General features: G+C 33.1%; 2 protein-coding genes across 2 annotated transcripts; both read right to left on the bottom strand.

The window, feature by feature from the left end:
• Window positions 1–517: 517 nt before the first annotated feature.
• On the bottom strand, window positions 518–11,610 carry LOC134279935 (cystathionine gamma-lyase-like). Its single transcript, XM_062762343.1, has 12 exons — window positions 11,377–11,610; window positions 11,173–11,254; window positions 10,845–10,940; window positions 10,357–10,466; window positions 9,856–9,990; window positions 9,097–9,154; window positions 7,488–7,565; window positions 7,084–7,236; window positions 6,594–6,715; window positions 6,437–6,489; window positions 6,172–6,310; window positions 518–592 (listed from the first exon to the last, which is right to left on the bottom strand). Exons 1-12 carry the CDS (start codon window positions 11,518–11,520, stop codon window positions 545–547), a joined length of 1,218 nt encoding a protein of 405 aa, XP_062618327.1. The 5' UTR covers window positions 11,521–11,610; the 3' UTR covers window positions 518–544.
• On the bottom strand, window positions 3,932–5,965 carry LOC134279933 (CAD protein-like). Its single transcript, XM_062762342.1, has one exon. It carries the CDS (start codon window positions 5,780–5,782, stop codon window positions 4,844–4,846), a length of 939 nt encoding a protein of 312 aa, XP_062618326.1. The 5' UTR covers window positions 5,783–5,965; the 3' UTR covers window positions 3,932–4,843.
• Window positions 11,611–12,435: the final 825 nt, after the last annotated feature.

Raw genomic sequence — 12,435 nt, forward strand, 5'->3', positions numbered from 1 at the left:
TATATTGAGATACATTGGTGGTTGATTCGATACATTGAGAAATAAAATAAAGTATATATATTTTTTAATACTTTTTGGAAGTATATAATATGCATGTTTAGCTGGTCTTAAAATTAGAGTTCAAGTCCATAAGAAAAGTTAACTTGACAGAAGGAAGACAATGCATTTGTATATCATTTCCCAATTATATGTTCTAAAATGATTAAAACTAGTTCAAATTTGCCAATGACTTAATAACAAAACTAATCCAAAACAAAATTTAAATAAATACTGCAGATTGGCAAATAATCATGATGGTTTTAATTTCGCTATATGTTCGCGACTTATCATTTTTCCATGAAATTAAATCGAGCATGAATGTTAATATTAGTTTTTAAAAACACTTAAATGCTGATAGGATATTTTGAATTGCATTTCTTGCAGTGTGAAATTAAAACCATTGCAATTGGTACTTTTTGAGATATCGTGAAATTTTAACATGGTAGATTTAAAACGACTTATAGTATCTATTTTGGGTTTATACTTACCTATAGTTCTTAATACATTACTTGGCAACCTTTCTCTTTTTGGCTGGACTTCCTTTTTCACTTGTCTATTTAAAACAATTAATTTAGAATTTCATTCATTTTCAGCAATTAACAAACAGGTACATTTCTTACTCCCGTAAGTTTAAACATCATGCATCAAAACAAGTGTATATATATATAGCGAAGAGGTATGTTTTTGGCACTTTATCAATATACATGTATGTACATAAAGAAATTGTACATGTAATATAATCAATATATATTTTTAATAATTATATATTAAAATAAAGTTTAATAAATTGATGTATATATATAAAAAATATAAATAAGAGTGTTGCTCTAAAAGTAATGTCACAATTGGTATAAACTGTTTAATAATTGAAATTTTTAATAAAAATTTAATTACTTAATCCTCTATCTATTTTGACTTTTCTCAACAAATTTCATTCAGATATAACAAGTACTGTATAAAACATCAAAATAAACACAAGGTTGGGTCTTGTCTATCACCACATAGCAAGAATGTATGGTGCTATGGCATGTCTCTTCTACACTCGTTTTGAATCTCATGAAACACAAGGTTTATATACAGAAGGAATGAATTTAGAGATAATATTTGGACAATGTTATAATTATGTAATATATGTTACAACTCAAAAAAGATGGTATATAGCCAAAAAAATCATTAAATATTATTAAAAAAAGAAGTCCATGAGAGGTTTAATAGGTATGCAGATGAAATTTTAAAAACTGAAAAAGTAACATTGTAATATCTTTGGTAACATTCTTGCTGTTTGGCAATAGACAATCCCCTTATGTTCTATTTATCTTTTTTTCGGTTTGTTTTTTCGTTGTCATTGGGTTTTTTTTTGTTTTGTTTTTTTTTTGGGGGGGGGGGGGTATGAGGGTTTGGTTTTTTTTTAAAAACAATTTAACATACATAAAGTTATTTTTGATCCTTGCTTTTAGCATAAAATATTTGCTAGAGAGATCACAAATTGAATATCAAGGTATTTTATCCCCATCAGATAATGATGTACATGTACAGTGTAACATTTTGATGAAATTAGTGAGATTATTAACATTCATTAATTCTTTATCAAAAAGACAAAAATACATTAAAACATCTTATCTGGAAAAAGTAATAGTATTAAAAAAGTAGAATTTTTTTCTCAAATAAAGACATGTGAATGAACATCTTCTGGAATACAATGGACACTGAACACTATTTATCACAACCAAGTATAGTATAATCTCCATATATACTGACACGCAAAAGAAACGCAACAAACAGTAATCTACAATGGGTTGAATTTCTTATCTAATGATTTTCAAAAATGAATACAGTAAGGCTAAACTCACCATTCAAAACATCAGAGATTTGATAAAAATGTTAAATGATTAGCTTTTAACTTTAGAACATAACATATGACTGTTAAAACACCCCCCTCCAGCCATTCAATTAAAACGTGCAAGACTGTCCTACAGAACACTTGCATATTAATTCCTACGATACAATAGGTTCATCAATATCGAGATGTGATTGAAGGAATTATTCTTTGCCATTTTTAAATGCATGTTTTTCAGATAATTAGGTCGAATTTTCTCTAACCTAGCGCATTGTAGTAACCTTGGACTTTCGGTCTAAGTACTGTCATAATTGCTCATGATACGTAAGATCCTGTTGAAGCGTAATGTAGTTACTGTTTGCATCATCAACTCTCCATCACAGTAATTTTGATATTTTCCCGCTACAGCAATGACAATGCGTACTTAAGACATTTTCAGGAAGCCTTAGCATCGCTACGGGAAACGGGAGGAGGATTTACTTTTTGAAATATTGCTGTATTACTTATGATGAACAGTAACAAACCCTTAAAACTCCAAAATATTACCAATTGTTTGTTAAACATGCAATTTTTTATTTCTGTTAAGCAGACTCAAACTTGACTTCCGGTTATGGTATGAATGTCATTCACTCGTTAAATTACCAATATTTACAAAATTGAAGATATCAATACTTTTTAGATAAGAAATTCCTTACTATATATAATTAATTCCCCCTAAAGTAGGGTGTTGCGTTTCTTTTGCGTGTCAGTATATTACACAGCCCATTCAGAAAGCACTTTTTAAATGTCTATTACATATTATGCACAAACAGAAATATTTTCTGAAACAGTTGTACCAAAATTGATAAAGAAGAATTTTAACAAAGTCAACATGGCACTTTAAGAGAAGCAAGAGAAAATGTTAGTTCTAGCTGCAACAATTCCAAGAACATTTTCATTGATTAAGCTTATCAAAATTTATACCATTTCATTACAGCATTTTAGTATTTCATTTCAAATACATGTATTCAAAAACAAATAGGACTGCTAGCACTTCACAAAGGAAAAGAATCATGAACGTGAATAATTAAAATTTTTTTGTCACAAATGTTGACTTCTTGCATTCCACTTTAAAGTCTTGAGACATTGAGCATGAATTAGATTCAAGAAAACTTTACTTTCGTAAAATAACAGATAATTCCACAATTATAATTGGTACTAGAATTGATTTAACTTTTAAGTTAATTTTTTTGTTTGCAGACAGGAATTGTTCAAGTTGTGAATTCTCTGCCTTTTCTCTTGCACTCAAATACTATCTACTGTACTTATATCAAAAGATACTCAGTCCAAAAGCAAAATTTCAATTTTTTCACTAGTGTTTTTGAATGCAGATTTAACATATGCACCATTGATTATACCAAATTCCATCTAAAATTCTACAATATAATGTTAAATCTAATTAACATTTGTGCTGCCTCTTTATTAATACAGCCAGTTAACGCATATGATGAATATGGTAAAAAGCTACAAAGACATAATTACAATATTGTAAAAGCATGACTAGAAATATAAAATGGGCATACTATGACTGCTTAACATAATAAAACGGACTTAAACCACATTTTTGTTCATTTATAAACATTACAAAATGAGATATAAGGTGAAACTAAACAAGTATACATTTATAATATAACTGATGGACATCAATAGAACAATTACAGTAATAGTTAATTTACAGTGAAAAATTACAAACTGCAATGTGCACATTAAAGAAGCACTAATTCTAAGACTAAAATACATATGCATATAAATTTTCTTACAATGTGAGCATGTGAAGCAGACAAAACAAATAAATAAAGTGTTAAGAAATCCTGACAATAACTTGGGACAGAAATACTGAAGTAAACAGACAGTAAGCAGAACAAGAGGCCCAGGGGCCACAGCGCTCACCTGAGCACATCAGCTCGGAAAAAAACACATATCAGATCAGAACTGAGTTTACTGAGGGGGGGGGGGGGGGGGGGGGGGGGGGGGGGGGGCTTGAATTTTAACCACCAAGGGGATCATAATTTGAACGAACTTGAATCTGCATTACCTGAGGATGATTTCATATAAATATTACTAATCCTGGCTTTGAAGTACTTGAAAAGAAGATTTAAAAAGGTTTCCCTATATATTTCTATGTAAAACTGTGGTCGGCCATTTTTTCCACACCCTTACCCCGGGGTCATGACTTGAACAAACTTGAATCTACACTACCTGAGGGTAATTTCACATGAGTTTCATCTTTCCTGTTTCAATGTTTCTTGAGAAGAAGATTTTTTAAAGATTTTTCCTATATAATCCTATGTAAAACTTTGATCGGCCATTTTGGCCCCGCCCTACCCCCGGGGGTCATGACTTGAACAAACTTGAATCTACACTACCTGAGGATGATTCCACATGAGTTTCATCTTTCCTGGTCCAGTGGTTCTTTTGAAGAAGATTTTTAAAGATTTTTCCTATATATTCCTATGTAAAACTTTGATCGGCCATTTTGGCCCCGCCCTACCTCCGGGGGTCATGACTTGAACAAACTTGAATCTACACTACCTGAGGATGATTCCACATGAGTTTCATCTTTCCTGGCCCAGTGGTTCTTGAGAAGAAGATTTTTAAAGATTTTTCCTATATATTCCTATGTAAAACTTTGATCGGCCATTTTGGCCCTGCCTTAACCCCGGGGGTCATGACTTGAACAAACTTAAATCTACACTACCTGAGGATGATTCCACATGAGTTTCATCTTTCCTGGCCCAGTGGTTCTTGAAAAGAAGATTTTTTAAAAATGCCAATAATTTTTCTCTAATTCATGATTATCTCCCCTTGGAAAAGGGCGTGGCCCTTCATTTGAACAAACTTGAATCCCCTTCACCCAAGAATACTTTGTGCCAAGTTTGGTTGAAATTGGCCCAGTGGTTCTTGAGGAGAAGATGAAAATGTGAAAAGTTAACGACGACGACAACGACAACGACAACAATAACGACGACAGACGACGGACAAATTTTGATCAGAAAAGCTCACTTGAGCCTTCGGCTCAGGTGAGCTAAAAAACCAAATTGAGTATAAAAATTCTGGAATACTAACCGGCTGAAAGGCCGGCACACATTTGCCCAGCACATTAGCCAGTAAGGCCATTCTGATGTACATTCCATTCTCCGCCTGTCTGAGGTAAGCAGCTCGTGGGTCTGAGTCAAACTCTGGATGGATTTCATTCCCCCTGGGTAGAGGATGCATAACTCTCATCTCCTTCTTGGCCCTCCTCATTGTCTCCGAGGTGATAATGTACTGATCACACACCTTTTTGTACTCTTCCTCACTGCTGAACCTTTCCTGCTGGATTCGAGTCATGTATAAAACGTCTGTGTCAGACAGGAAATCTTCTAATGCAGTTGATTCCTCCTGTGATATCCCTCTTACTGCCACGTATTGTTTGACATCATCCGGCATCTTCAGCGAATCAGGAGACACATAGCGGATATTGACCCTGTACTGTGTCAGAAGTCGAGCCAGGGAATGGACAGTGCGACCGTTCTTCAGATCTCCTACCATGGTTACAGTCAGTCCGTCGACTGTTCCTACCTCCTCTCGGATGGTAAACACATCCAGCAGTGCCTGTGTTGGATGTTCCCCTACTCCATCTCCTGCGTTAATGATGGGCTTCCTGCACAAATTCGCAGCCTCTGTCATGACACCAGGAGTTGGGTGTCGGATAACAATCACATCAGAATATCCTGACATCATCATTACAGAGTCACTGAAGGACTCCCCTTTTTGTAAGGAGGACATGGAGAAGTCGAGACTGATAACACTCCCCCCAAGTCTCTGCATCGCCGCAGAAAAGGAACAGCTGGTCCTAGTGCTGACTTCAAAGAACATGGATGCCATCACCCTACCCTTAAGAATGTAATCTATAGGCCAGTCCTCTGATACTGCTTTCTTAAACTGACAAGCCCAGTTAAACAATGTATGCAACTGCTCTTTGGTAAAGTTCTTCACTGACAGAATATGATGCAATTTGACTCCCTGTGTGTGCAGGGCCGGCGACTGAGGGATTCCATATTCTATTGTTCTATTTATCTTAATATTTTAAAAAGTATTTTATATAATCAAATGAAATTTAATGGCAAAATTCAAATATACAGAAGTATTTGAAAATATGTGATGTTTGATTATTAAGGTTTTTATAGCAGTAGTGACATAACTTTAGGATCAACCTTGGCATCAAATATATAAAATCTTAATTAATTCCGTAAAAAATGTTACAAAATGCTTACTGCTGCCTTAAGAGCCTGATCCAAGTCCTGGATGAGATCATCTTCATCTTCAATCCCAACAGACAGTCGGATGAGGTTGTCTGAGATACCCAGCTTATCTCGCTCATTCTCAGGAACAGAGGCATGAGTCATCACTGACCTGAGTTTATACACAAAGTAATAAATCATTCATTTTTTGAAATACATATAAAATCAGTGTCAGATGGAGGAATTTACAGAAACATGCAGATACATGTAAATGACAAAAATACAATTTACAACTTACGGAAGTTCACACAGACTTTCAAAACCACCCAAACTTTCTGCAAGGGTAAAAATCTAAAATAAAACATATTTCCTTTAAACCAATAATACCTCTGTCTGATGTTTTATATCAAAGCTTGAAGCCCAATCTGATGCTTTTACTATTAATGAAATCACACCTTGACTTTTTGAAGGAATTCTGAGGCTTCTTTGAGTCCTCCTTTAATATAAAATGTCACCATTCCACTATATCCTCTCATCTGCTTCTTTGCCAGTTCATGCTGAGGATGCGATGGTAACCCTTAAAAATAAAAGCATTAAATTCCTTCAGACTTAATATAAAACTTCTAAACATTTGTGTACTGCCAGCTGTTATTATCTGAAATATTTTTTATCATGTTATATTTACTGTAGTAAACACTGGGTGATTATTATAGTAATCAATTTCCACACTTTTGATTATTTTTTGACAACTTTCATCAGAAAAAAAAATTTAGCATTAAACTTATATGCTTAAATTATTAAAGTACCATATACTTTTTTTCCCCGTAAGGTACATTCCCATACTTTCATACCATGTTTATCATTAAAGAAAATCCATAGTTTTAATTTAATTTTTATCAAAGTGAGAAACTTAACACCAAACTTTTCAGCAGAACAGAAACAAACCAGGATGAATGACTTTCTCCACACAAGGATGAGATTCTAAGAAGTGGGCCACAGCCAAACCATTCTTCATGTGTTCTTTCATCCTGACATGAAGAGTTTTCAGACCTCTGTTTACAAGAAAGCTGTCAAAAGGGGAGGGAACTGCTCCAAAAGCTAGAATAATAAAATGTTAAAATAATATATTTCCAGTCAAATATTTTACAGAAAAACAGTTTTTTCCCTTAACATTTACCCAAATGTGGCGTTTCTTGAAGTATATAAGCTTTGTGACAAGATCGAAGTACAAATACATAGAAATACCGGTAGATAAAATATATGTGCTGAAGAAAATTATCAAAGATCTCAATCAGTAAAATACCAGTACATGTAGTGTATTTTTTACAGTATATGGTCAGAGTATTTACCATTCTGTAGAAACCTGAGTCTTTCATTTAAAGCATCATCATTTAATGCCACAGCTCCCATGACAACATCAGAGTGACCTGAAACAAAATTATTAAGTGCAATTTAATGAATCACATAATTAAATGAGGAAATATTTATAACAGACCTGTTTACCCATATCATTGTCTCTCAGTATTTTTGATTAGATTTGTCCGTGAGATTTGGCATTTGCCAGTAAGATTTCACTTTCCATCAATTTTACATACATTAATAGTGAACAACTGCTTTTCTGATTACAAAAACATAATTTAACAACATGGTCTTTGTCATTTTATATTACCACAGCGTTTTGGCAATCTGGCATCGCTTATGTGTTTGAAATCTCTCTTTTTTTTAAACAATAAAAAGCGTAAAACTAAGACACATCACAACAAAACTAACTGTTAAATTCCAAACGAACGTATTTCTGATTTCCGTATTTTCATAATGGCAAAACGTGAGACATATTTTAGACTAAAAATCCGTACAAAATGCGGCGAAATTGTAAGAGTAAACAGGTCTGTTATAATGTTACTAATTAAAATAGACATTCATAGCAAAACTCTGACAAAAACAGTAGAATATAATTCAATTCAATAAGTCTCCTTAAAATGTTCAGAGAAACAGTTTACAAAAAAGTGAGTGTCAATGAGAAGTTCAAACTAATACCGTATAACGGGTATTTTTTACGTGCTGCTAATTTTTACGAGTTTTAAAAATCCGTAAAATTTTAATGCGTAAAATTTCACATAATTTATAAAATGGCTCGTGTAAATTTTCAACATCGTATGTGTAAAAGTAATGCTAATTGCCATTAAGCTCACTCCCTGGAGGCTATATAATTAGTGTACTGTATGTATTTAGAGCACTTTTAAGTCAATCATTAATTGGCTCATAAAGGTAAATCTAAATTAACTTGTATGAATTTACTTGTATGAATTATACAAACATCGTCCATTAATGAATCAATTAGACCTACCTGGTTACTTTTTTCCAGTATTTTTACGAGACGCATAACTTCTGATAATGACTTAATAATTACAGGTCTTTCAATAATACCCGTACTTTCAATCTTTGACCCTATCTTCTGTTTCACATGCTTTGAATGAAACTTCGACTTTTTTTACACTGTACATACTTTCACTTCAGTTATGATACTTTGAGTTGTGTGTTTGTTTTTGGTAAACACCAGATGAGCACGTGGTGTGCCTATACATGAAGCTTTGTGTTTTATAAAACGTGTATAAATGAAGGGCACATTGCTCATGTATATAAAGGTAAATGATAAAAAAGTATACATTATGTAATTTGTTGCATTGTTTATATTGTTATAATTTAATAAATCTCTCTCTCCCCCCCTCTCTCTCTCTTACATCGGGTTTTCGGACACATTTGTATGTAAACGCTTTCAAAGTGCTAACAATCACTGATCTGAAACTTTACATCTAATGATTTTAATTTTTACGGACATGTTCAATTCGTAAAAAATTAACGTGTAAAAATTCAAATCACCCTTTTTTGACCAAAATTCGTAAAAATTTACAGCAGTAAAAATTACCCGTTATACGGTATGCTATTTCACTGACTTACCATTCATGTATTTTGTAAGGGAATGCATGACCATGTCTGCTCCAAAATCTAAAGGACGCTGTCAACAGATAACAAGTATAGTTAATACATTAATATAAAATACATTAATTTCAGTTTTTGTTGGAGAGGACAGTCTAAGTTGGTATAACTTGTGTTCAATTACATTGATCGTGTTTCAATAAAATATGTTTAAAAATCAATTTCAATAATTCTTTCCTAAACTATGCCAAACATAACAATACAAGTTCTTGAAAAATGGTTGATCTAAATAAAAGTCAAGTACAATCTTTCATTCATTTTGTTGTGTTTTTGTTTTGAACATATTTTATTGTATAATTTATACAAATGGATTCATTTGATTGTAAAGGTGGATTTTTTTCCTCATTACTTAGTCAACTATGCATGAAAATTTCCATTTTATTTGGGTTTTTTATTTCATTTTATTTCAATTAGGTAAAAGTATCAACTGAGTGAAAACAATAATTGAATGAAAAAAAACTTTGTACTATTCATAATTTCTGAACTAGACAGATGTGGTGCATTTGCTAAAATATAAATCCTTACTTGATATAATTTGTAATCTTGTTTGCTTGTTTATTTTTTCAGGGCTAATTTAGCTAGGAGTACAGTTTGGTATGCTTCTTAAATTGGCTGCTAGCCAGTAGCATAGGTCTACACCCCACCCCAACCCCAACACACGCTCACACAAACATAAGAAACTTTAAAGACTTCTAGATACAAAATAAGGTGGATACTGACCTGAAAATAGGATGACATGAAGGTGTTATCCACCACCACAATGATATCCTTGTTCTTCTGTTTGACGACTTTGACTGCCTCAGCTATGTCTACGATTCTCAGTGTAGGGTTAGTGGGAGTCTCAAGCCAAACAAGCTGTTCAGAATAATTTCAGAATAGCAAGGCATCAAAAACATTAATTTCTTTTTAACTTGTAAACTTTATGATGAAGTTTTGTGTTCTACTTTTGTCACAGCAGACTGACAGTAATTTTGACTGATATCCTTGAACAAACATTTTTATCTGAATTTTTCTGATTTCAACAATCATGTATGGCAATCTATATCAATTTATTGAAAAAATATGTACATAAGAATATTGATACATGTATTTCAGTCAATATTGTATGAATCTCAAAAACTTGCAACTGCTTGCACAGTGTGACACCATAATGTCTGAAATCATATTGTGGCATCTTTGTATTCATCAACCATGTATCTGTTAGTTGTAACAATAATTTACCTTAGTATTTGATTTCAATGCCTTCTTGATATTGTCTATGACAGTGCAATCCACAAATGAAGTTTCTACACCCATTCTAGTGGCACACTTCTTAAAAAACCTGTTTGTACCTAAAACGAATATTTAAAAACATAATAAGCTTTCTTTCTCTTTTGTCAAGATTTTTCAAATAAAATTCATATGATTAATTTTTGCAATGGTTGCAGCAAAATCTCACATAACCATTCAGATAAGACAGTTTTTTGCTGGTGTAATTGAAATTGTTAATTTCTACATTAATAAACAAAAAGCTTTTATTTTTTAAATGATCAATGGGAAGTTTGATAACTTTACATGTATTTTTTAAAACTGGCAAGTAAAAATTTGATGGCAGTTGGAAGAAATTAATTTTCTCTTGAATATAGATGAGATATCCAACATTCACAATCTATTCATTTATTATCAATATTTCCCCCTAGAAGTATTTAACAATCACTCCCTTGACTGACCTCCATATAAATCATCCATGCTGACGATATGATCTCCCGTCTGCAGCAAGTAGGTGATAGCAGTAGTGGTAGCTAATCCAGAAGCAAAGACCAATCCTAGAAATCAAACATAAACTTTGTATTACCATAAACCAGTCATATAGAAATAAAACATCAACTTTTGTATCACCATCTCAAAGTAAGTGTACGTAACATGAAATATTACACTCAAAATAAACATAAAATGTTTATTTTTATCACATAAAACATGCTATGCACAGAGATAAGTCATGACTTTTACAATTTTGACATTTGGGTCACAATTAAATTTAATTATGTTCTTGCCTACCATGCTTGCCATTTTCAAGAGCTGCTAAGCATTCTTCTAGACAGTTTCTAGTAGGGTTGCCACTTCTGGAGTATTCAAAACCCTAAAAACAATTGTGACAGACTGTTATAAAAAACTTTACTACATCATACATGTAATCATTAAAAAGATTCATATTCAAGACACTTTGATCCGCCCCAATTATTCTATGTTCCAGTTACTAACATGATGGTCCCCCGGTGCCTTCTGCTTAAACGTTGTTGACATTGAAATCGGTGGAACCACAGCCCTAGAATTCCATTTTTCTGGCTCTTGTCCTACATGAGTTGCCTTAGTTCCAAATCCTGGAAAGGGTTTAAAGTTCTCCATTGCTTTTATTCAATATCGAACTGTCCGGTGTCTTCTTCCACGCGCACCTGATAGATTCGACCTTCACCCTCGCGATGCTCTACATTGTCATTAATTCATTTCTTCGTTTTAAATATAAATCATGTTTTAATATACAAGAAAAAAAGAAAATTGAAAAAATAAGACTTAAACTTTGGGAAATGATTGGAACAAACAATATTTTAAATATAGCACATCACGAAAATGTAGGCGTTGTCTCTGAAAAGTTTTTGGCGCGAAATTTTGTACACATGAAAAGTCTACAAAAACTTGATAACTTTACGTCTCTGTACAAAACAAGGGAAAACAAACGAATCTATCTTGAGTTTTCATTTTTTGCAGACGGTGGAACAAAGAAGTTAGACAAAGGACTTAGGCCTAGTCCTAAATAACTAACATCTCCAGGCTTTTTGCGATTTTGAAATGGTGAAAGCGCCTAAAACCGTCGGATATTTCGGACTGAGGCCAAATAAAACTAGGTTCCAACTTCTTTCATAGTCAAATTTTAATTCACACATCACCCTGAATTGACCATATTGCACCGAGAAGTTGGGGGGGGGCAATAAGTGAAAAAAAGTTTCGTTTGGAAAACCGTTTAACTTGAAATTTTTTTAATTTGTCCTTTTTATGCCCCCGTAATCGAAGACTCGTGGGTATATAATAATTTCTTCCTCTCCGTTCGCCTGTGTTTGTCCGCTAAAACTTAACCCTACCTAGCTGCAGACCTGTAGCGTTATGGTTTTATATATATTTGTCTTTGACCATAACGCTACAGATCCCATTGTGCAAAAAAGGTGCAATTTACGGCGCAATATTTTTTGCGCTCTTTTGGGGAGAATTTCTCCACTTTCCAGCAGCGGTCAATCAACTACCTTTCACTCCCTAATTCTAGACACA

This window comes from Saccostrea cucullata, unplaced genomic scaffold, assembly GCF_032062105.1.
Source record: "Saccostrea cucullata isolate Sc308-1 unplaced genomic scaffold, CSIRO_AGI_Scuc_v1 ctg5711, whole genome shotgun sequence".
NCBI lineage: Eukaryota > Metazoa > Mollusca > Bivalvia > Ostreida > Ostreidae > Saccostrea > Saccostrea cuccullata.